The following is a 24,210-nucleotide window of genomic DNA, read 5'->3' as shown; positions in this document are numbered from 1 at the left end:
GACCTAATAATGAAATAATTAATTATAAAAGTAACAGAAAAAATAACCAATAAAGTCCAAATATTTTCCATCCAAACTTACCCCATACACGAGCTCTCCAACCATGCCGTTCCATATCTTCGTCTCTGGATCTCTGGCTCCATATTTCCCATCCGGTACGATGGAGATCTTGTATTTGATTCCGATATGTTTGGCGATCTCCGAAGCCAAGTCCACACAGTATCCCTCGTACTGGTCGTTGCCTTCATAAAGCTCCCAGTTCTTCTTCAGCATCACATAGGGACCCTCCTACAAAATCAGCATATGGGGAGAAAGACACAACTGTTTGGAGGAACACCACAGCAACGTTTATTCAAAAGAGGAAAAAGAAAACTTATCAAGAGGAGTCAGCAATTAGGTTGTAATATTGCCCCAGGGAAAAACATTAAAAAAAAATACCAATGAAAATGATTGCTGTGGAAAAAATATAGATATACACAGAAGAAACTTATATTACTTTTTTTTAATCATACCCAGAGGGTCACAGCTCTATACAATACACTAATGCAATGTTGCAGACAAATTTCAATTCTGCTTTAAGAAATTAAACTGCAAACCAACTGATAAAAGCATAATTTTGATCAAAACATTAGAACTCAATATAGATATGCACATTATCATGAGAGACTAATTTTACCACACATTTTCAATTTTTTTAAACCATTAAAGGAGATGGATGTCTCAAAGATAAACTGTCTTGCCAAGAAAACACACCAGCCACCAAAACTTGATAGAAACAGATGCACACTTTATGAAATGGGAAAAATATTAGAGCTGGATTTTAAAAGGCCATGTCTGAGGTAGATGTTTTATATCTCGTATTTCTGACTTCAGGTGCCTTATTTTATGCCTTTGTCTGACACTACATGACTCCACTGGGACCACTAATGCTAAGAGGAGAGAAATGTACAAGAGAATGAGGAAAAATACAGGGAGGAAGAAGAAAAAGGGAGGAAGACTGCTGCTTTAGCAATGAGTCGTAAGGGGTAAAATGATTTCTGTGCATGCAGTTAATAAAGATGCAAGCAAAAAGAAAGAGTTTAATGTTGTCTAGAGACATGGTGAGTGTCTTAAGAATGACACACACACATCCAGACAGAAGCATGTAGGTGATCACAGCGAAACATGCACTCACATTACAGCAGCTAGGATATGCACAGAGAAAAGAGACACACACAGACTTTTGAGTGACAGCATATCCATCAGGAGCAGTGAGTTATGGCATAATGCCTAAGGGTGCTCACCCTGTAATTCGACGGAAACCAAGCCTATTAAAATGCTATCAAACCCTTCTTAATCAAAGACTCATCTCATTCAATTATTCAAACAGGCGTTTATAAGATCCAACACTCTCAAGCTTTGAAACGGTTTATGAAGAATCATAAAACACTATACAAAATGAAAACATATTTTGTATTGAATTCTTCATTCAGGATATTGATTCACAATGAAAACAAGAACAGGAATTCAGTTAAATCAAAGAGGATTTTAGACTGACATGTTTTAAAAGTTGTCAAATGAGCAATAAAATTATTCTGATAGAAGTAACAGGGGATCGACAGATCAATCTTCATCCAAGGAAACTGAATTTAAAAAGAAAGCAAGTGTAGATTAGAAAAAGGCAGAATGATTAAAAAATCGTACATTGGAAAACGAACAGTACAAACAAAACCTACATATGGGAAGCTGGATTTAGAAACTGATCCTCTTTCTCTTCAGTAAACAAAGAAACATAGGAAACTATTTCCTTGCCTACCTGTATATGACTAAAAGGTAAATTAGGGAGACTGTAAAATTTTGTCTATTTAGTTTTCTACCTGTTAAACGGTTTTGTTGGTTTTAAAATGTATTGTTAGATGTTAGGCTGCAATTGCAGCAGTTGCAAAAACATTTTGGGTCATGCATTCCTCTTCCTTTGTACATGAACAAATAACAACAAATATAAAGTAATAAGAATAATCTTAAATTCACATATCATAGGCTGAGAAAGAGACACATTCTAAAACAAACAAAAAGCAGTGCGCTACGATATTTCTCACAAATCATTATTCAGTCATCAGTATAAGACTTGTTAAAGCGAAATACATTGCTTCCAATAACAACCACACAAATAAGAATTTAGTTCTGAATATATGCTGAACATTTTTCTCAAACGCTTTTTCAAAAATTGGCCACATGGTGTTCAATGCCAGAACATTTCTCCTAAAATGTAAGAACATTAGCAGATCCCGGGGTGCTCATTCTATTGACTCAACATGAATCATTATGTTAATGTACAGCAAAACAGTTTCAAGTAAATTCCCTCTAATAGCTCAACACAGCCATCCAGACTGCTCTGTAGCAGTCATAAAGGCTATAAGAAATTAAGATGTGGGCAGAAAGAAATGTTTTAAAGTACAAGACCATGTGATTTAAAGTTGTAGCCTAAATACTGTGTGATTACATTCCTTTTTGTAAATCCAGTTTTTATTGTTTTGCAATCATAAACCTGATGGTTTCCAACCTGGTGTGACATTAACCGACCAGAGACCCACAAAATAGTATTGACAAAACTGCAACATTACAGTTTGTGAGGAAACATGCTCGAAGGCTTATTTTGCGGCAGAGATTGTTTGGTGCATTTCTGTAGGTGAATGACATTAAGCTGCCTGTAATATTTGTTGCATGCCTACAGGAAAATAACTCAATTTGAACACAAAGTCAAAGGTAAAACAGAAACTTACTACAAAATGGAAGTAAATTAGACTAAATTAGACTTTATGATGAGGGAATATTTAGCTCACGTTACTTTTAAGCAAGTCAAAAAGAATGAATGATAATCGTGTAACCAGGTGGACATAATAATATTCATTCAGAAGCATTAAAATGGTGCAGTACTGGGCAGACTCATTTTGGATACAGTGAAATACAAATTCAAGATTCTGGAGTCATTTGAGCTGAGACTTTAAGCCAAATTTGTTCCGAAATTTTTTTAATCAATTCATTAGGTGGATAAAAAGGATCAGCACTATATACAGTAATCTCTTTCACTGTTAATTCATTCAGAAATTCCCATTCATTCTGGGGGTTGAAAAAAAGAAAAACTTTGCAATACCTTTAAAATACAGTGTATTCAGGAAGTATTCAGACCCCTTCAACATCTTAAGTTGCAGCCTTATGCTAAAATCATTTAAATTCATTTATAACCTCATCAATCTGCACTCAATACCCCCTCAATGTCAAAGCGATTTTTTTGCAAATTTATTTAAAAAGGAAAAAAATAAAATATCACATCGACATTAGTATTCAGACCCTTTACTCTGTACTTAGCTGAAGCCCCTTTGGCAGTGATTACAACCTTTAGCTTTCTTGGGTATGATGTGACAAGCTTTGCACAGCTGGATCTGGGGATTTTCTGCCCTTCTTCTCTGCAGATCCTCTCAAATTCTGTCAAGTTGGATGGGGACGATCGGTGGACAGCCATTTATAGGTCTCTCCAGAGATGTTCGATTGGGTTCAAATCAGGGCTCTGGCGAGGCCACTCAAGGACATTCACAGCCACTCCTGCATTGTCTTGGCTGTTATCTTAGGGTCATTGTCCTGTTGGAAGGTGAACTGTCAGCCCCGTCTGAGGTCGTAAGCGCTCGGGACAAGGTTTTCATTTAGGATATCTCCGTATTTTCGTCTGTTCAGCTTCCTCTCAACTCTGACCAGTCTTCCTGCCCCATCTGCTGAAAAACAGCCCAACAGCATGATGCTGCCACCACCATGCTTCACCGCTGGGATGGTACTGGGCAGGTGATGAGTGATGCCTGGTTTCCTCCAGACATGACGCTTAGAAGTGAGGCCAAACAGTTTAATCTTGGTTTCACAAGACCAGAGAATGTTGGTTCTCACAGTTTTTGCAAGCACTCCTCCACATTAAGATATGTTTTGGAGCATATTTCAACTAAAAAATGAGCATTAGAGATGCTGATAAATTGATTTTTGCTATGCCTTTGGACAGAGCCAGCCTAACCATTTCCCACTGTTTCCAGTTAGCTAAGCTAACACGATGAGCACTCCAGCTATATATTAAATGGACAGATATGAGAGAGGTAAAGTCTCGGAAAGAATGCGAATAAACGTATTTCTCATCAAATGTTGAACTAGTCCTTTAAGCATAGTCATTTAGAGCTTTAATTTGTACATAGTGTGCTGAAATGTAAAAGATGACTTCTGATGTACTCTACTAATGACATTTTGTCAACCTCCAGGTCAGGAGCACAAACATATTTTTTGTATTGATTATTGACCTCCATAAAGCCAAACTAGTTGACTGGATCTTACAGTGGGAAATTGTCATATCAGGGACCCAGCCATGAAAAAATGAAGCAAAGTGCCTCTTTGCTTCATTTTTCATCTTAGATCGCTGATTTAGGGGGGGAATAATTTCCTTAATGTGTGTTAACAAGGTGAATGCAGCCATCATGCCCCCTCCATCAAATTACCCTCAGGTTTATCATGTTATAAGGCCAAGTGTTTGAAATCAGAGCAGGCTACTTTGTCGAGTTAATTTAGTATCATGGAAGCAACTATACATAAACAGACACGCATATACAGATACACACATACCAATGGGAGCTCTGCCAACAGTGGCACTGTTTCACTTTAAAGCCTCCTTAAGGTTCATTATCAGTTTGCCCCAGATGCTTTTGTCTCGGTGTGGAGGTAGTAATGCAAATGCTGTGTGTGAGTGTGTTTGTGTGTGCACTGGATGTTCGTGCATGTAGTTACTGCTGGGAAGAAAGCATCATGTTTGTGTGTAACGTGGCATCATGTGTCAGGGCACGGCAAAAAAGGGAAGGTGAAAAGAGGAGAGAAAATAGGAGCAAAGATCAGGTGGTTGAAAGGAAAAGAAAGGGAGGGAATGGGAGAGAGAAATAGGTGGAAAAGCGACTGGAGAGAGTGATGTGTGGTATGACGGCTGCATGAAACTACAGAAGAACGATAGAGGAGCAGGTCAGAATACAAACAGATATAGCTACAAGGAAAATAGAAGATAGATAATAACAGAAAAGGGGAAAAGTGAGAAGGAGAGATAAAGAGAAAGAGAGAATATGACAAAATGAAAAATGGAGAGGAAGGGCGAGAGAAAGAGAGACAGGGGATGGGCTGAAAAGACAGACATAAAGAGGGAAAATGGGTGGGCGAAAGAGAGAGAACAGCTTTGTAGAAGCAAATGGTTTGGCCTGATAAGACATGAAACACTTCACACTGGAGCCAAAAAGGCAGACAGGACTTGCTATGTAAGCCAGTTAGCCAGCCAGTGAAAAAGACAGGACCCCAACTGGACAGTCACCTAACTGTCCTGTCATTCACTCAAGCTTCCAGCTGGACACTCAATCAGTTCATCATTTGAAACGCCAGGCTGTCCCATAACGAGTCAGTCAACCACCGAGACATTTAATCAGCCTGCGTGCATTCATTCAGATGGCCAGAGAGGCAAGCCAGGCAGCCAGTTAGTCACAGCCTGTGTCAGTCAGACAGTTGGTCAGTCAGTTCATTAATTAATTAATTACTGCAATTACAGTACATAATCATTTGCCCGGTCGTATATTTGGCCAGTGAGTCAGCATGATTATCTCCCAGCTATTCAGCCATAAAGGGAGAAAAGGAGCAGTCGGATAGTCAGCCTGTAATTTGACCAGTTGATAGTCAGTCAGCCACTCCACTACCCAATGCGTTAGTCATCAACCTGCCAGCTTTACACCTAGTTAGTCAGCCAGCAACAAAGACAGTCAAAAGCCAGTCAGCTGCCAAGCAAGTTAGTCCAGCAGTTAGCAAACCAGCCAGCCGGAAGCCAGCCAGAGTCACCAGCCACTCAGTCCAACCAGCATCCACAATACTTTCTGTTAGTAACAATTTTGGTTTAATTAGTTCTATATTTATCCAAAGCCAAAATTTTCATAAGCTTGTATTTTTTGTAGTCTGTTTATGTAATCTGACGTATTTTATAAGATCACATAAATAATGTACCTCCCTTGTGCCAATTTCCCATCTGCAGTTCTATGTAAGATCCTGATCCTGAGGAAATGCTTTGAGGGAAGGGAACATTGACCTCCCATTTATAAATGTACCACGGGTAGCATTCAGATATATATTTATAATGTAATATTATATTTAAGCCAACTAAACCAATCACTAAAGGAACATTTTGTATGCTGCAGCAAAACTAAGGCCAAAACAAAATCATAAACAAGAGATTGTCAAATCCTCAGGGGCTATGTTAGGAGTTAACAAACCCAGCAAGTGCACATACTAAAGGCAAATGCCACCAGGCTTAATAATCACTCCCCATCAATGCACTTTGCTCATACTGGCTTTATTTGTGTAAATGTGCATGTGTGTATTCGTGTAATCGTGTATATTACTCATTATATTAAGGCTTAAGAGCCTGCACGTGTGAATGACCCACACAGCAGCAGCTAAGTGTTTGTGTAAATGTGTGTATGTACTCCTCAATTTTTCCTTCCATCCAGATGTGGGGGTTCAGAAAACCCTCTCAGAGAAACTGAAATACAGTAGATGAGAGTATATTTTAGAGTGACGGAGCAGAAAGATGAAGATGGAGGGAGACGGGTCTAAAAAGGTGAGGGCTGCAAAATGCAGGACTGACACGAAGACCTGCCCTTGTGTCACTCTCCTCCCAAAAAGAAAGAAAAAAATATAAAAAGAAAATATAGAAATTAGGTTTGGTGAGGGGATCTCCTGCAGGAGCTCTGAAGTGTAACAATCCAACATGATGGTGATTGTGGTGTCCTCAAAAACAATGAAAGAGTCTGAATTAACAGGGTTGTCCAATGGTCTGCTGATTTTGTGCTGCTGAATGTCAGATCTTGATAGTGGCCACACAATCCATCACAGAGCTCTTGTCCAACTTTGGATTTTATCTTGAGAGGAAGACGGGAGCACAATGAGCAAGGCCTCACAGTCTCAGTGCCATTTTTTGCTGTGTTCATTTCATGGCAAACCACTTCCAAACAAAGAAAGAATTTCACAACCCCCCTATCTTTTCAAACAAAATATACATAAATGAAAGAGGCATTATGACAGAACAACAGATCACACCGTGTCCTTGTACAGAGTTTTAGAGACACAGTCTTTCAGTCTGTCTGTCCTCTGTCTTTCCCGAGGGTTTGCGACTCAGGTGAGTCTGTGTTTCAGTCTGTTGCTCTGTCTGCAGACCCGGCATCAGTGTCGCAGCAGAGGCTTCCTCATCATCAGAGGCTGCAAAGAGGAGGAGGTGGCTGAGCTAACATTAGCCAAGGCCTGCTGAGGTCACCATCCACAGAGAAATATGCAGGCAGGGGAGGCATGGAGGTTAAAATCAAGGGGTGAGGGGGATTGAAGAGATGTGTGGAGTTAAAGAAAGACACCAAGAGAGAGAAAGAGAGAGAGAGAGACAGAGAGAAGATAGTGGCATTGGAAAAACTCAGATGACAGACAGATATGGGAGGGGACCAACAGGGAAGGAACAATCTTCGAAAAGATGTATACGGTAATGCCAGACTCTGTTTTGCGCACTCATCTCTTTTACAACCACACAAAATGAATGTTATAAGAAACACAAGCCAAACAGCCATTAGAACAATAACAAAGTCTGATATATTTTAACAGTGATGGTATATTAACATAATATATATGTATCCAAAATAGGCTCAAAATAGACAGAATGACAACTTGCCTTTTAATTTATTTGACTATGTTGTTGTGTTAGGATTTGCTTGTCTTGGGCCTGGCTCTAGGCACCACACCACACACTGCACTGGGGTTTCATACATTGCCAGTTGAAGTGTGCATGTCTGGAGGTGGGGCTGTCACTAGGGACATTTAGTTCAGCTGAATTCATTTTTCTGAACTCTTTCCTGCAGCACATGTGGTTGATTTCCTCAGTGCAGTCCTGACTGCTCACTACTGCATTTAGCCACTGGGGGCACTCAAGTATTTTACTTTATTATCACAGCTAAATCTTGGAACAATCTTTTAGATATTTGCTCACATCATGACACTCCAGTAAGTAAAACTGCATATATTTTGGTCATACTAATGAGTTTGCTGGATGAAGCAAAATGCCTTGAAACAAAATACCGAACTGCTGAAGCTCAAGCATCTGTGGCTTGTTTTATCTCTGGGCTGAAATTAGTCTTTTGAGTTGCTTTCACTTGCATCATTTTGCATGTCCAATTGAATTAGACTGATTGCATTTACAGGAAGGGGATGGCCACCATAAAAAGGCTGCAGATGGGTGAAGTGAAATCAAATGTAAGCAAAGGATGTGCACAAATCCACCGATTAGTCCTCCTTTATCCTTGTTTGTAGAGGAAAGCGGAATAATTAAAATGGGCTGCAGACCGGTGTCTATGTGAAAGCCATTAAAAGACACTGGACTGAGGTCACTTCTAAATGGTGATCTGAGGTCAGTTTTAGATTTTCATTCTAATGAGACATTAGTGTAGTCTTCCAGCTGGACAAGTGCCACTCGCTTCTGGCTGTGCTCTGAGAGCTCTCTTCAACTCCTACAGCTCATCCAGTCCCAATCTGATTTTTCAAATTCTGCCACACGGCTCCCTTTTTATACTTGTATCCCCTGGTTTTCTGACAGTGAATACACCTTGTAAGTCGACTAAGGGAAATGAATCCCAGATTTTCATGGCCATGATTAATTGGAATTAATTGGATCGAAAGAGATGTGGGTGAAACTGTCCATTAACTTTGACAATCAAAAAGTACCCAAACCATGTAGAAATGAAAGCAGTCAGAAGGTACATTACCATGATGGTGGTCACGACTACAGTCCGGTTCTCCATTGCTGAGCTATCATTAGACAGAGCATTTTCATTCTGGACCAACACAAGTTTGTCTATGTCGTTCCAGTAACCAATCTGGAAGAAACGAGGGAAAAAGGAGGATAGAGCATATGAATGAGAATGATAAGAGGAAAATGCAAGTCAGTCAATCAATCTTCATAGCATGGTTCATACAAATATGAAATTTAATATGCTTACAATAAAATCAAGATAGAGAAAAAACAAATAGAACAGACATAAAAAAAAAAAGTATGTGAGAGTTGAATGGAGAGAAAGGAATAGAAAATAAAAGAATCAACAGAATGAGCTCACTCCAGCAAAATTTCCCACTGGAACTGCAGAAGATATTAAGAGATACTGAGTGTGAGCCAAGAACTTTAAATAAACACACACTGCTGTTGAAGCAACACTGAAGCTGGAACATGGTGTTATTTCTTTATCATAGGTGATACATGTATGCTTTTTTTTCCCAGTAAAGAGAAATTATGAGTACTTTCAATCTAAGCTTTATCCTCCTACTTTTTGCTATTTGAAGGATATTATGTTCAAACTTTCCTTATTTACGTCACAGCAGAATTTAATATACCCCCAGGTTGTCTGGGAGCTGCTCCAAAAAGCTATTAAAACACAGGCTGCAATGTTTCAATTGCAATTATTTGAAGATATTTATCTGCAGGGAGAAGAATTTAGGGGATGATTATGCAGTAAATGTGTTAAATTTTAACAATCGACCATCATTAGGGATGAAACAAGACAAATGAAACACACATTGAAAATTAAGGGTATCATCCTTTATCAGTAACAGTAAGCTTATGTCCTTTCAGTGGCAATTAAAAGTAACTTCCCTGCTGAAGAGTCACATTTGCTGAAATGACGAAAAACTGGCTTTCTTAAGTTTACAGTGGTATGTTCTTGTTGGCGTTCACAAAGTCAGTCGTGTTTAAGTGTCGTTTATCTTTGTTTCTTAGCCGGAGAGCTTACCTTGCGTGGTCCATTGCTCTTCAGTTCAAAAACGTCCATGGTATAGTTGACCCTCCGACCGTAGTGATCAAACTGAATGTTCCCAGTCAGGCCCTGAATGCGCACCTGGATTTATAGCAATAGTGATAGTAAGGACTGGGGAAAAATAAAAAAAACAAAACACTCTGCTGTATGGAGCAGTAATTACTGAATGTAAATGCATTGAATAGCTTTTGAAGAAAAAAAAAATGCTGACCATGAGCAGTATCAAAAATGGGGTTGTAATCATAATGATTATAAATCCAATTAAATGTAGCATCAAGGATTTTTCCCCCAAAAAGAATATGGAGAGTTCATATAATATGAATAATTTATCAGGACACAGAAATTCTGTCCTCATAAGGTTAACAAGTATTTTAGAGTTAAGCCTTGGTTATGGAGTTAAGCTTAGAATTATAACTAGGTTAAGGTTAGAATAAGACATACTGCTTATTGCTAATATTTATTATTGTTAATATTAGGGTAAGTTCCTGAGATGTGCTTGGAAGTCAATGCAATGTCGACACAGGTATAGCAGCACAAGTTTGCAATTGTGTGGACTCTTGTGGTTTCTCCATGAGAGTCCCAACAATAATTTAAAATACATAAATGTCAGCATGGATTTCTGGAACATTTTCTTCCAGCTGTTTTCCTGACTGCGTTTGTGCATATGTCTGTGTGTGTGTGTGTGTGTGTGTGTGTATTTGTGAACTTCTGCCCAAGTGTTTAAAAATCTGTCCATACTAAACTATACTACATCAAACTTGTGCCAACCTGTTTGAGTGCCCGCTCCATATCTATGCCTTGGTTCCAGGGAGCAGCTGGATTGGCCAGGCAGTCCCCAGCGTTGCCACGGCGACTGATATCAATTTTCTGACGGCGAAGGGTGCGGAAGGCCTCGGCCATCACAAGGACACCATCGTATGTTAGAGACGAGGTATACTGAAGAATAGACAAGAAAACAGACAAAAGGAAGAGACAGAAAAAAGAAAATAAATGTGATCATTATTGATGAGTTTTGAAACTTTTTTCCACAGGCAAATAAATACTTCTTCTTTGTAAGTCCAAGTACATAGTATGGTATAAATTAATACTCTACTACAATTAATTCTCAGGTAATGCAAAAATTTGAAATGAGAGAGAGAAATTAAAAAGTTTCCTGTGAAAATTTTATGAGACCGGGACTTTGCTCAGGGTGACTCCTGGGCTTAGAATAGCCAAAGGCCAAGTCTGTTATTTTTTGACAAAATAAAGCTGAGCTATAGCTACATAAAATTTTAAAATCAGTATTTACTATATTTCTAGAATAAAGATCATTTTAAAAGTATGGGCATGTTTTACTCCTGTTTTTACAAACTTTACTGATAAAAACAAACCCGTAACCTCAGAAAACATGAACTTAGATTTAGTCTGTGAATTAACTGACAATCAACAAGAGTCACAGCTTTTTCCAGTCATCTGATCTGAATTTTGGTAGCGAGTCAACCCTTTCATTTATATTTAAGTAACAGATTATACTGTGAGGGCAATGTTTCCACATTTGTAGCCCAGTTATTTCAATGTTGGAATCCCGAAGGCAATGTAAAACGAAACAAACAAAAAAAAAAATTACCGATGAATTTTACTGATGTGTTTAAAACCCAACAACATTCAAAGGACCTTTTCAATGATGGTAGCTTACTCTGCAGGATACATGATACATGAGCTTAACACCAGTGAACATCAGTCAACACCAATGTAATGTAACTTCACCGTTGTGCCAGTTATAGACAGGCTTAGATTTTTCAAATATAGTCTTTGGGCAGAATCTGAAAGCCATTAAAATGACATTAAAATGTATTTTAATCATATTGTGAACTCATTCATCAACTCCACTTAATCAGGGAAATCCCCCAAGACTTATAAGCGTGGCTATTGGGTTATATTCTAAAACAGGATGTATACAGTATAGGCTTGGACGGATAACTGAATGGGCCTACTGGGCACTGGCCAGAGCCTCTGTTTGTAGTGACTGTTAACATCTCTTGTTGGGAGGTCAATCACATACTATAAAGAGACTCTGAATGACTAAAAACCGATGCAAAACGAGCAAAAAGAAATCTCTTGAATCTGTGGCTCTCTCTCTTATGTAGGAGGTATGGTGGCCTTTAACATGTCTGTTCCCAGGGACCCACTACCTCATAATCTGTCCATGGATATAGCACATCATAAGTGAGTGGGAGTAAATTATACAAATTCAGTGTTCAAACCTAACAGCGAGTTACAATAAAAGAAAGGATAAGAGGTTATCGGTATCTGTTCTGTAATTAATCTCTTAAAAGTGGTGGTGATTTTGACAGATTATTTGACAAATTCATTATAGGTAAGAAGCAGCGCAGCAGGGATCAGCACCACACACTCAGCAGCAACACCCCCACCCAGTCCACGCACAGACACACACAGCACCACACAGACAGAGGCATTCAAACACACAGCAGTCTGCCTTCGCATCGCAGCGGAAACAAGTTGCGTGATGAAAATTCAAGGAAAGAGGGAAGTTGGCTCAGCCAATGTTCTCCACGCCTCTGCAGGTAGTATACTCTCTTACTGACATCCCTTGATTTTTATCCCACAAGGCGTGTTTTGGAAGGCTGCACAACCATGTCATCCTCCTTTCATCTGTCCCCTTTGAAACTAAAGAAGCCTTTAGGCTAGCGAATGACATATGATGACTGTAGAATCCAAATCTTGGGGAAAACAACAACTAAACCGAGCAAACTAGAATACTGTTTTCTGTTTCTGTCAGGGGCAGGATAGAAACACCTTCGGGACACATAGAAAACAGTATTGGCTTTTAAAAAACACCAGATTTAGGATAATATTTCTAGGAGCAATTCAAATCTCCAAGTTCTGATAAAACCCACCAAGTCGAAACAGATTTCCCCTGAAAATGTTAATTCTCTAAAAAAAAAAAATAGCCTAATTCAAATTTACTCTACCTTTCCATATCAGACCAAGGATCAGATTTATAAATGATTTATGCAATAAAAGAAAGCACGTAGCACTTTTAACACTGAAACTAATATCTATAAAAAATATATGCAGGGCATTTAGAATGTACATAGTTGCATTAATGCTTTACACCATTGGTACAAAGATGTTCATGAGTGAACTGATTGAGTGAGATAAAGCAGTCCATCACTTTGGTCCAGAATGAAATGTTTCAACTATTGAAAGTTTGTACAGATGTTCATGGTACCCAGGGGATGAATCCTCATGACTTTGGTGACTTTTCTTCTAGCACCATGATCAAGTCAAAGTTTTAAATTACCCAATACTTTGGTTTATGACCAAATACCTTCAAAACTAAAGACATTCCCATCAGCCTCAGCTGCACTATGTGTTTAGTACCAATTAGCAAATGATAGCATGCTAACACGAGTAACCTAAGATGGTGAACACGGTAAACATTATATCTACTAAACATCAGCATGTCAGCATTGTCATTTTGAGCATGTTAGCATTGCTGATGTTAGCACCTAGCTCAAAGCATCACTGTTTCCTAAGCACAGCCCTACAGAGCTGTTAGCATGGCTTTAGACTCTTAATCTTGTTTTATTTCAGATCATATAGCAGGGCCTCAAGAGTGTTGTACATAATGACAACATGGACTTGTTGTTTTATATAAATATATGACATTGTCATTCACATCATAATGTAAAATTGGAAAATGGATAATGCAAATCAGATAATGGATATGGAATCAGGTGGTTATGAGTCATGACATCGGCGTAAGGACACGAAAGTTAAAAGTTGCACCAGTGTCAAGCTAAGTACAGCACATATCTGGTTTGTGTCAAAACGTTTGTAACTGTGCAAGTGGCCATTTGCCTCATGCATGTGTGCAGCTTAACAGGATAATATATATGCGGTGATTTATAAATCCAGTGCAAAGACTGCTACACGTTTATACTTTTTTAATGATATTAAATAATCTCACCATACACTGTACTACAGAGAACATAATGTAGCAGATGTAGGGTTTATGAAACATAAAAACACAAAGGTCTTTCATTCATTTTTCTCCTCAAATTAGATGAGAAATTGAAATAAAGAAATTAAGACAGAAGCTTTAAATCCATTTGGACACGCATATTTAACTTATAAAATTAGCTTTGAACTCGTGTCTGGCAAGTATTAAATGCTTTACACATGGACAATTATTGATAAAGGTTGCCTGAATATCTGTTAAATATGCTAACACAGATGTTGTAAACCTATTCATATTCTGATCATGCAAATAAGGGATATGTGTGAAAAAATGAGATGAAAAAGCCTAAAAAAGGCTGTAAGGAGAAAACATATGTGATCATAAACGTTGCGGCTGAATTTTGATGAAGTTAAAATATTACTTTGCCAGGTCACTGATCATTTTCATTACATTTCAGAAAAATCTCCAGGCACACCAGAGCTCATTTCAAGGCACACTAGCCTAGAATCGCTGGGTTAAGAGATTTTGATTGATGGCCAAAAGCAGCCAGCCCAAAATCCAGTCTCCAATGCAAAAGGGAGAAGTCCCAATAGTGCTCTTCACACTGCACATTATTAGCTCTACTTTGCCTGAGGCTATGAGTTGGCCCAAGGCTAACTGAGCTCAGTTTTTACATAGCACCAATTAGCCTAGAGCAATTTAGGGGCATCAGTTGTCACCAAAGATATCTGGCTTTCTGTTTTAGTGTGTTAAATCATTTAAGTCATGTTTCTTTGTTTGCAAAGGGTAAAGGTAAAATATTGTTTTTTTGTGGTTGCAATGGGTAGGGAATGGTTAATTACACTTTATCAAAGATGTTTACAGTCCTGAAACTTAAAAACACAGGCAGTTGTGTCTGCCGCAATTTTGTATATCTAAACAACAAGAATGATGATTAGTCCATTAACACGGGTCCCTGGGTGAAAAATAGCATACCAGTAATGAAAGAATATGACCATCAATATATATTTGCATCACTGAAAGACTCCACAACATACAACATCACCTTTTATAGTTACTATGTTATGTGCATGTCTGTCCTCTGAAAGTGACTGCATGCATGTGAGTGTGAGCCAGAGAACAAGGGACAGAAATCTGCAGTGTGATGTATTTTTAATAGGTAGGTGAACATATTTCCAATGAACATATGCAGAAATTAACCGCAGTAGGCTGCAGGTCAGTAGCCGTTCAATAAAGGTGTGCTGGGGGAGAAGTGAGGGACAAAGACACTGAATGGAAGGGTGGATTGGAAGAGCCTAAATAGAGGCACACTAATGTGACAGAGGAAGTGACATGGATAGTGATAGAAAATAGACACTGAGGATGGTGAATGGGGAGGGATATGGATATACAATAAGAGAGACACATATACAATGAGTGGAATTGTGCACTTGGATGCAAAACTGTTGACAAGGGGAACGAAAGTGGGGAGGACGGAGCCATCATGGCGGAATATCATGCCGCACGAGAAGAAGTCTTTAGCCTGAAGCATCTGCATGCATCACATTAACCTTGACGCTAAGTGACAGAATCATAGAGGAGTTTATTCACTCACTCACAAGCAGGATCAGTTAATTCACCTCTCCCAAATCCTGAGGTCACAGTGTGATTGGCTAAAACGCTGTGCCTAATGCGCCATATCAATGAATGAATGGTTCAGATGCAGCACATCACCCTGTGACTGGTTACCTAATTGAAGAAGCTGTATATTTGGCCACAAAATGTGAGTGTGTGTGTGTGTGTAAATATTTGTGTCTATTGCAACCACCAACGAAACTATTCCAAATGACATTTGTTTAGGTAGTGGCACCTCTTGTGGACACAGGTTTCCAATCTGTACATTTAAGGGTAGGACATGTTTTTTCACCTTAGGTGGGCTGTCAGATCCAGGGTACTCTCTCTGATCCAGTTTGTTCCAGCGCTGCATCAGTTTAATGACTATAGGCTTGCTGAAGTCAACCAGCTGGAAACCAGTCACGTTTGCCCCACCATGCATGAACCTCTCCAGAGATATGTCCTTAAAACCCTGAGAAAGAAAGACAGAAAGAAAGAAAGAAAGAATTTGAGAGAAAAAATGATGCGAGCACAGAAAAAAGTGACCATCCCAGACCAGATGTTGATGAGTGCAAATGTATGACCAAACTCTCTGAAAGAGTGTTTGCACCTTTGCTGACATATCATACTCCACATACTCCCACAGTTTACCTGATCATTTATACACCTACTTAATATGGAGTGGCTTCCACAGCTGTGAGTGTGACTCCATGCAGAGTTACACTTCATAGTGAAATAGTCGTGATGAGGGACCCATTTGGGAATGGGCCAGAGACAGAGGTAGAGAGTAAAGACATGTGAGGGTTATCCTGGGTTGATGGATGCTAATTGCTAAAAGCTCTGGGAGCATATCTAGCCTGACCTGAGCTCAATGGCCCCTTTTTTCACCATCCTGGAGAGAACTGCTGTTGACCAGATTTTAGGGATTAATATTGCAGCAATACTTCATTTTCTGACGTGGGTTCTGGCAGCCTCCTACAGCTGTGACTTTGTCAAGGAGAGACACATGGTAATATAATAATTCTGAAGTAAAAGAAAAGATAGCACCTTAGTAGGAATATTTAAAGAACAATATGGGACTAGCAAACATGATTTGTTTTTTCTGTTAGTAACTGCAGAACAGTCTACAACTTTGGGACAAGTTAAATGTCAGAGTAGGTTTAAGTAAGGCATTGATTGTGCATCATGGCAGATTCTAATTTTTTAAAGCTTCATTTTTCTAATATTTGTGTGCCTGTTGTGGGTCCAAACAACCTGCTGTTCAATCTCTCTGGCATGTTAAAGCACCATAGCAAACATATCTCAAAATAACAGCTGAAAGCAATACCATTAAGAGTTCTTACCAGGTTTGCTATTATGTAATGGTAACCTTTTACATGTTTCCCCACACTGACAGCCTGGAAAGAAAAACAGGGAGAGAGAGAGAGAGAGAAAACATTATTGCTTTGCTATCGACCAATATGCACGGAGTGTAGCAAACTGGGGGACATGTAGGATTCAAAACTCATAGCTGTTTGATTTAAGTTTTAGGGGCCAAGGCCCATCTGTGGCACCCTTGCTTTCCCCCAACAGTGGCTGTGGTTATTTTCTTATGCTGATTAAAAGCAGAGGCAGGGATGATTCCTGGGAGGACTTCACTGGTCATTGGTACTATACTGGCTCAGACTCCGCAGTCTCCATTGCACAATTAAAAAGCTTCGACAGTGTTATCTGTTAGCCGGCCTGGTCCAACTTAATTTAAAAAAAAAAAACCTGCATCCTGTAAGAAGGATGATTTAACTTGTTTTGGTTATATCCTTGATAAGGTAAGTAGATCCAATTGTGAAGTCATTTGGCTTAAAAATTAACATTCATATTGACATATATGCAAAATGGTCACTGACAACATTTTTTCGCAGACAAGTTAAGTATGAACATACATACAAAAATACATTTTCAGTATTTTTCAGGTTTCCCTAGAACATCAATTTATTGCAACAAAAGCCTGTTTAGGATATAGTTAAGCTCGGGCATCTATAAGAGCATAAAAAACAGTCAACAATGTCAAAGTCACTGGCACTTTTCTTTTCCACTCCATGCACTGTCAATATATTTTGCCAGTGAACAGAAATTACTGCTGCCTGTCTGTCTTGTGTGTTCCTGCTGGTGTGTTTGTGTGAGATTGCATGGCTGACAGTTTGGCAGCATACTGAAGCCAAACTTGTAATTCTGCTCAAAACTGAAATCAGTAATGTTTTTTGTCATCAGATAATCTGTACTATGGGATGGAGTGAATAATGGCACATTGTGTTATATTAACATAGTGCATAAACCTAATTAATACATTTTCCATTCTTTTTTCTTTCTGTCTCTCTCACCCACACATATCATCAGCTATATACTGACACAGACAGATGCACACCCACACTCACACGAACACAGATCGCAGCTGGCAGGGGCAGACAAACAGAGCAGTCTCTGTCTCAGAGCAGGAACACTAGCCAGTGCCAGAACTGCAGAGCCCACTGTGATGGGAGTGTGTGTTTGTGTCTGTATGCCTGTCTCAGTACCCACTTGTGTGTGTAAACCAATGTGTGTGTGTGTGTGTGTGTGTGTGTGTGTGTGTGTGTGTGTGAGTGTATGTGTGTGTGCGTGAGTGTGTGTGTGAGTGTGTGTTTGTGTGTTTGTGGGTGGGTAGGTGGGTGTGTCTCTGTCTGTCTGTTCACTCACCACAGAAGCCAATTAAGAAACAGTTTGTCGGTCCGTCTGTCTAGGATGGCTACTGGTGTGTTTGTGTAGCAGTCCGAGTATGTGCATTTACTGTAAAAGCTGGTGTGTTTGTGTTATGTTTGTTGGCCTATAGCGCACAGCATGTTTTTTATGTCTATGTACTACTGGTAAGTGTTTATGTATGTATGAGGAATATGTATTTATGTATGAGTGTGTGTGTGTGTGTGTGTGTGTGTGTGTGTGTGTGTGTGTGTGTGTGTGTGTGTGTGTGTGTGTGTGTGTGTGTGTGTTTGTGTGTCTGTATGTTTTTCTATGGTTGTGTGGACAAATTTGGTTTGAAAAATCCCTTTGAGGACATTTTGGCATTTTGAGGACATTTTGGCTCCTCGCAACTCAAAGGGCTATTTGAGGGTTAAGACTTGGATTTTGGGCTCAGGTTAGAATTAGGTTTAGGTCAGGGTTAGGGTAAGGGTTGGGGTTAGACATTTAGTTGTGATGGTTAAGGTTAGGGTAAGGGGCTAGCGACTGCATTATGTCAGTGAGTGTCCTCACAACTAATGTGAGACAAGTTGTGCGTGTGTGTGCTTTTAGCAGTGTGTGTGTCATTGAGTTTGTCAGATGTGCAGACAGGATCAGATGTGATGACAGGTGGCAGAACCAATGGCATGTTACACTGAAACCTGAGTCAAAGGGCACACACACACACACACACACACACACACACACACACACACACACACACACACACACACACACACACACACACAAACACATCCACATCTGTGACACCTGTCAGAGCTCAAGACTCAACCATCAAGCAAGACAGATAATCTAATGAACTTGGACAAGCATAAGGTGTCAGAGTGTGTGCCTTCATATACTTCATGCGTTTGTGTGTCTGTGTGTGTGTGTATGTGCTCAAAAGCTGTATCTGAGTGGACAGTACAGTGAGTTTACTGGAATAGCGCACTGATGTGGCTGTTGGGGAAGCCGCATTTTTCATTCCGCGTTAGGAACTCCAGGGGAAATCTCAAACCTTGTTTTCTTTCCAGATGTCAGAAAGCATAAGGAGTGCTGTTGCAACTAGTTGACTGGAGCAGACAGCAGGCAGACAGACACCGGTAATACAGTGCAAAGAAAAAAAAACTACAATAAAAATTAAACAACTAAAAATACGATAATCATTAGTAATGTAATACTGACTCCAATTGTATTAATTTTTTCTCACAGGTTGTTTTAAGATGGTAATAATGTGTTACCGTGGTGTGGTTGTACCTCATTATGAAATGTTAAGGGCTGTTGGGTCACGGTCAGTGATGTAATCTCTGCCATGTCTGTAGTCAGTGATAGTCACATAAAACTACAATGTGGCCTCCATTAAAGTAGCATCTCATGATGTAAAATGCTGCAGTGTCGTTCAAGTTCCAGAGCAGTCTCAAATATCTTCACGTGCCTGAGATTTTTTTTTTTTTTTAAATTTTGTAATGTACTCCAGCTCGGGACTATGGAGTGTTTTAGTAACGTACTGTGCGATGTAATGGTAAATATCCACCACTAAAAACTCACGTATTTATTTATTCTTAATTTCTTTGTTAATTATTAGTTACATAGTTAATTACCTAATTTTTATTAGTTCCATCCTACTAATTGTGCTGTGTGCAGTAAATTTGTTATTATTTTGTCTTAAAAATGGTGGGACATGGAAATAAGGTGGGTTTACATCCTAATTACTCTGCTGACCCCCGTACCACTATCTTCTGATAATATGGTCTATTGCAATCGTATGGTTAATTTGGTGTGCTAAGGTTATTTGGTTTATCTTATCGATAAAATTACCTGTTCCAGGATGTTCTGTAGTCGCTCAGGCTCCAGGTCAATGACATATTTCCTCTCTTGACGTCGATCCAGGTCCTCTAGGAGTCGGCGGTACGCTGCGTCATTGAAACTTTCCACACAGATTGCACTCACCTGGGTCAACATACATGTATGCATGTGAATATATGCATACAAACAGGAAATGTGTATACGCATACAAACACTAACAGCATGTAAGAATAAGATCATGCATACAAACCACAAGCAAGTTAACAATGGTGTTTGAAGAATAAATGACAAGAACCAAATTATAATTATGTGTATGCATTGTGTGTGTGGCTGTGTAAATTACGTATGTATGCCGCATGAGATCATGAATGCTCTTGCGTGTGTGTTTTTGGCTTCTTTCTAAGAATGTGTGTGTCTGTGTGTGTCCTGACCTGCCATCCGTTCTGCCCCGCTCTCTCCATAATTGCCTGCAGTATTGCATAACCTACAAAACAGAGAGTAAAGGAAGGAAAAAAAGGGGAAAGAAAGAATTAATGCTGTACTAGGTAGAGTCTGCAGTTTGGACGTGGAGTGATTATATTTTGCAATTTTTGCAAAAAAAAAAAAAAAAAAATCCTACCAGTATTTGCATCTCAATTTCCACAATATAACTACACTAAATGCTTGAATCAGCAAAGCGTTTCCAGTTGTGCATTACTTTCCAGCAGTGTCATCAGCCGATATAATTTACAGAAGCAATACACTAATATCTTGTCCTCAAAAGTGGGATAAAGCGCCTAGCAATCCAAGCAACAGTCCTCTCTTGAATGTCACTTTATCAACAAACCCACAGAACTTATCCGGACAAAGAGTTATGAGTCAAAACAATAGTCTGTCAGTTTAGTTGAGAGTGATAATGTTGCTAGTGACATTATTATTGAAATTGAACTCGTCATGGCTTCTTTTTTAGTAGAGAACTTTGATTCAAATGCAACTCATCTGAGATCAGACTGCCACTTATCAATTTTATAGCCTGGAACAAAACACAGAAAAGAACTCTTTTTTTTTTTTCTACAAAATGACTGAGTACAGCTTTGACTGGGGTGAATTTGCATCTTGGCTTGATATTAAATTGGTTTAGATAGTTTAAAAGTTAATATGATCCTATGAGCAGCATTAGATTGAAGAGCTGTCTAAATGGTTCGAAACAAGTGGAAAAAATGACGATAATGAAAAATAATAATAATCATAAATGGTGCACAGTTTTTTATCATAATGATCGTTGTAATCTGTATCAAACGTCCAAATAGTTGTTAACTCTGCTCTGAGACGGAATGGGAATTGGGTAAAAAAAAAAAAAAAAATGTCACAGTTCACTTAAAGTCATATGCACGTGCAAACAATGAAAACCACAGACTCACACAGTACATGTCTGCATAAAACACAGTGACATAAATTGACACACATGTGACCAACAACACAAAATGACACACACACACTCACTCACACACTGCAGTGCAACTGTACCAAATGTTACCCTGTATTTTCTACTTTTGTGTGGGAGCTATTTACTGCTCCAGTAGAAGCACAAAACACATCTGAAGTCTGAAGTGTGTCTGTGTGTATCTGTGTATTATTATGGTTTACATTGCAGCGAAGTGGAATCTGTCTTTAAGTGAGTTGTGACATTGTTCTTTGTGTATGTGTTTTGCACCATTGGTACATACATTAATTTAAGGCATGCACAGAAGGCACATATATTTCATCTACTGGGCATACCTCAATTTGCATGTACTGTATATGGTGTGTGTGTGTGTGTGAGTGTGTTTCAGCAGCCTGTGTTTGGAGCAGAGCAGAGCAGGAAGCATAAAACAGATCACAACGTTACTGCCCATTTTCCAGCACATTACCAGCAGCAGGGCCTGATGGGAGCCTATAATGAACGGCCCTGCCTTGGCCAAGTCACGGGTGAGCACAGCCCAAACTCTAGGCATCTATCTTTCGCTCCATTTCCACCTCCTTCCCCCCATTTTCTCAATCTTCACCCCTCCTCCCCCTTCTATATGCTACAATATATCCCCAGAGGCTTGAGATCCTGTCTGTCGTCTTGCTCCTCTATTCTGTCCTTTCTATAATCTCCCCCCTGCCTCCCTCCACTGCCTCCCATCTACCTCCCCAATCTCCTCTTCCTGTCTCTCCCCCCACCACCTTGTTTGTCTCCTCTCTCGTTTCGCACCTGTCTTTGCTGCTTTCTCTCTTTTTGGCTGTTCCGCCAGCTCAACTCACCTAACCTGTCCCTCCAGCTCCCCCTCTTCCCTTCTCTTTCTCCCTCTGCTCCCCCTGGGTACGAACCCAGACAACCTGGACCTTAGGGAGGCTGGCAGAGGCACAGAGAGAGCACACGCAACTGCACACTCATGCACATATACACACACTGTGCAGCTCACTGACTCACTAACACGCCACTATTCTGTGGTCTGGGGACTCTGCATCATGTTTGACCTGTGTTTCTCTCCCTGTGGCAGGGAATTAGTCTCTGTTTGTGTGTGTGTGTGTGTGTGTGTGTGTGTGTGTGTGTGTGTGTGTGTGTGTGTGTGTGTGTGTGTGTGTGAGAGAGAGAGAGAGAGAGAAAGACAGAGAGAGAGAGAGATAGAGAGAAAAAAATAACGTGCCAAGCATTCCCATGACGGTGGCTAGGGGCTGAGGGTGTCAGCTGTGCCTGTTTCACTAACTTCCATGCACTGCATGATGGGATGGTTTAATTAAAGGCAGGTGAACGCTGCAAGAGTTGAGGCCGAACACTAGTTTCTGGCTGAAAAGTGCCAAACTACACCCTTGTTTCTGCAGCTGTGTCTTTTCATCTGGAGAGTGCAGCTCCAATAGCACCACCTTTGTACTTTTTCCATGAGAACAAGGCTAGATTTGGGAGTTAAATTAACGCCAAAAAATACCAGGAAAATAGACTTTGAACAAGATGATTGTGATTTGGTAATATTCTTATATTGTTGTCCGTGTGCCATTCCAAACTAAACCCAAACTAACAGTTAATTATTCATGCAAAAAGTGTTTTGAACCAGACTAATTTTGAAATCTATTTTAATCCTCCATAACTGAGTTCTGAACTTAGGCCCGGAGAACTGAAGACAGCAGATCTACACAGTTAGCTCTAGTTATCACAGCAGAGTTCATGAATCTCTCGTGGTTCCATAAGAAGACAATGCTGCTCAAATTACAGTCATTTGGACAGTTCTGGTATACAATGAGTGTAGACTATAATGCTGAGTTACAGCCCCTTTCGGATACCTTCCCCAATTCCCTCTCTGACCTTTCTCTTTAAAACCAACAAGGAAAGAAACTGGAGTAGAAAATAGATGAGGTAACTTAAGGCAAAGTCTTGGTTACTACAAAACCGTTTTGAATTTAAAAATTAACATATCCTTAAACTCAGTCCAGCCATGCATTTCCCTTCCTCAATCCCTGAACTCACTGACTAATAATAATGTGTCCATTTTTTATTTTATGCTTTCATATTATAAAAGGACCAATCAGCTTCAAGGTCCAACAATAACACTGAGTGAATTGTTGATTTCCCAGGTTGTTTATACTTCTTAATGTGGAAATTTCTCTCAGAACCCTAAACCATATTATACATTTATGTCCAAAAATACATTTAAGGCAGTCAAATTGTGGGGCATTTATTATTTTGTAACACCAGATCTTTGTATGCCTAGTTAAAATATATATTTACCTCTGTCTGTGTCGTAGAGGAAGACGAATCGGCTCCAGTCATAGTGGTCCAACAGTGATAGCAAAGCCCCTCTGATGGATGGCCGGAGCTGCAGGGTGAACTGGCCCTCTCCTTCAGTTGGGAAGCTTGGTGTCACCAGGCTGATGTGCAGGGCCCCACAGAATGATGTCAGCGTGTTCACCGAGCGCTTGTCGTAAAGGCCGAAGATGGCAAAGACCCCCCTTGAATACTGCGAGCAGACTGACGATGTAAGAAGATAGGAGGGACGGTGTTGGAGATAGAGGGATCAGGATGGAAGAGGGAAAAAAGGAGATTAAATGGAAAAAAATTAGGAGAAACAAATATAGAGTACACCCAGTGACGCTGGTTTTTTTGAAAGCTTTGCATTGATTTTGCAAATGCACAGAGTAGAAAAGTAGCAAATAAGAGGATGGAACAGAGACAGACACATGGTCCATAAATAAATTCACACTGTGGAATCTGGTTAAACATGTCAACCATTTTAATTGTGCGACAGCCTC

At 39.6% G+C, this 24,210-nt stretch overlaps 1 protein-coding gene across 3 annotated transcripts in view; it reads right to left on the bottom strand.

Annotated features, from left to right (window-relative positions):
- gria4a (glutamate receptor, ionotropic, AMPA 4a) overlaps positions 1–24,210 on the bottom strand; it is a 99,139-nt gene that overhangs the window by 33,571 nt on the left and 41,358 nt on the right. For 2 of the 3 annotated variants that reach the window (XM_040130407.1, XM_040130408.1), the window contains exons 3-11: positions 23,690–23,929; positions 20,394–20,446; positions 19,975–20,106; positions 16,773–16,826; positions 15,743–15,901; positions 10,641–10,808; positions 9,849–9,953; positions 8,832–8,942; positions 82–288 (exon numbers count right to left, since the gene is read on the bottom strand). In XM_040130407.1, the coding sequence (XP_039986341.1) occupies positions 82–288; positions 8,832–8,942; positions 9,849–9,953; positions 10,641–10,808; positions 15,743–15,901; positions 16,773–16,826; positions 19,975–20,106; positions 20,394–20,446; positions 23,690–23,929 (1,229 nt within the window). Of the gene's footprint in view, positions 1–81; positions 289–7,251; positions 7,288–8,831; positions 8,943–9,848; positions 9,954–10,640; positions 10,809–15,742; positions 15,902–16,772; positions 16,827–19,974; positions 20,107–20,393; positions 20,447–23,689; positions 23,930–24,210 lie in introns of those variants that run through there. The other variant, XM_040130409.1, reaches the window with a different exon arrangement.

This window comes from Xiphias gladius, chromosome 7, assembly GCF_016859285.1.
Source record: "Xiphias gladius isolate SHS-SW01 ecotype Sanya breed wild chromosome 7, ASM1685928v1, whole genome shotgun sequence".
In the NCBI taxonomy this organism is placed as follows: domain Eukaryota; kingdom Metazoa; phylum Chordata; class Actinopteri; order Istiophoriformes; family Xiphiidae; genus Xiphias; species Xiphias gladius.
The sequence above is the reverse complement of the archived record's forward strand: the minus strand, read 5'-3'. Positions and strand labels throughout refer to the sequence as shown.